We start from the raw sequence: 630 nt of genomic DNA, 5'->3' as shown, positions 1-630 counted from the left end.
GCCCCCCAGCTGCCGCGGGGGGGGGGCCCGGCCGGAGCCACGCCGCGCGGAGTCCCCCGGCCCGGCCCGGCGCTGCGCCCCGCGCCGTCACCCCCGCGCTCGGACGCTCTCGCCGCCCACCCTCCCCACGCCCTACCCAAGACGCCTAATTTCTAAGGAAGAGAATTCTACCTCTCCGCGCACCCCTCCTTCGCTCCAGGCCACCCTCTCTTCTTTTTTGACCTCCCCGCCGGGTGAGTGGAAACCGCTCGCACATTCTACAGACCCGGATCCTAACCCGGACGATCCGGAGAATCTGTACCGTGACCGGCAGGGGGGGCGGGAGGAGAGAGCGAAGTCAAGTCTCCCGGGCTGTTGGGCCGCAGCCGGAGCCCGAGCCGCGGGGCGGGCGCGAAGATGCACACGACGCAGAAGGACACGACGTACACCAAGATCTTCGTCGGGGGGCTGCCCTACCACACCACCGACGCCAGCCTGCGCAAGTACTTCGAGGTCTTCGGCGAGATCGAGGAGGCGGTGGTCATCACCGACCGGCAGACCGGCAAGTCCCGGGGCTACGGATTTGTAAGTTGCACGGAGGGAGGCAGGGGACAAAGTGCGCGTGGTCCCGGGGGTCGCGGCAGGGCGTGA

At 69.2% G+C, this 630-nt stretch overlaps 1 protein-coding gene across 2 annotated transcripts in view; it reads left to right on the top strand.

The window, feature by feature from the left end:
• The first annotated feature begins 364 nt into the window (after positions 1-364).
• Positions 365-630, top strand: part of RBM24 (RNA binding motif protein 24) — a 9,896-nt gene continuing 9,630 nt past the window's right edge. For both annotated transcript variants that reach the window (XM_014582972.1, XM_014582973.1), the window contains exon 1: positions 365-564. In XM_014582972.1, coding sequence (XP_014438458.1) covers positions 397-564 — 168 coding nt within the window. In that variant the 5' untranslated portion in view covers positions 365-396. The remainder of the gene's footprint in view (positions 565-630) is intronic.

This window comes from Tupaia chinensis, unplaced genomic scaffold, assembly GCF_000334495.1.
Source record: "Tupaia chinensis unplaced genomic scaffold, TupChi_1.0 Scaffold143936_1, whole genome shotgun sequence".
NCBI lineage: Eukaryota > Metazoa > Chordata > Mammalia > Scandentia > Tupaiidae > Tupaia > Tupaia belangeri.
The sequence above is the reverse complement of the archived record's forward strand: the minus strand, read 5'-3'. Positions and strand labels throughout refer to the sequence as shown.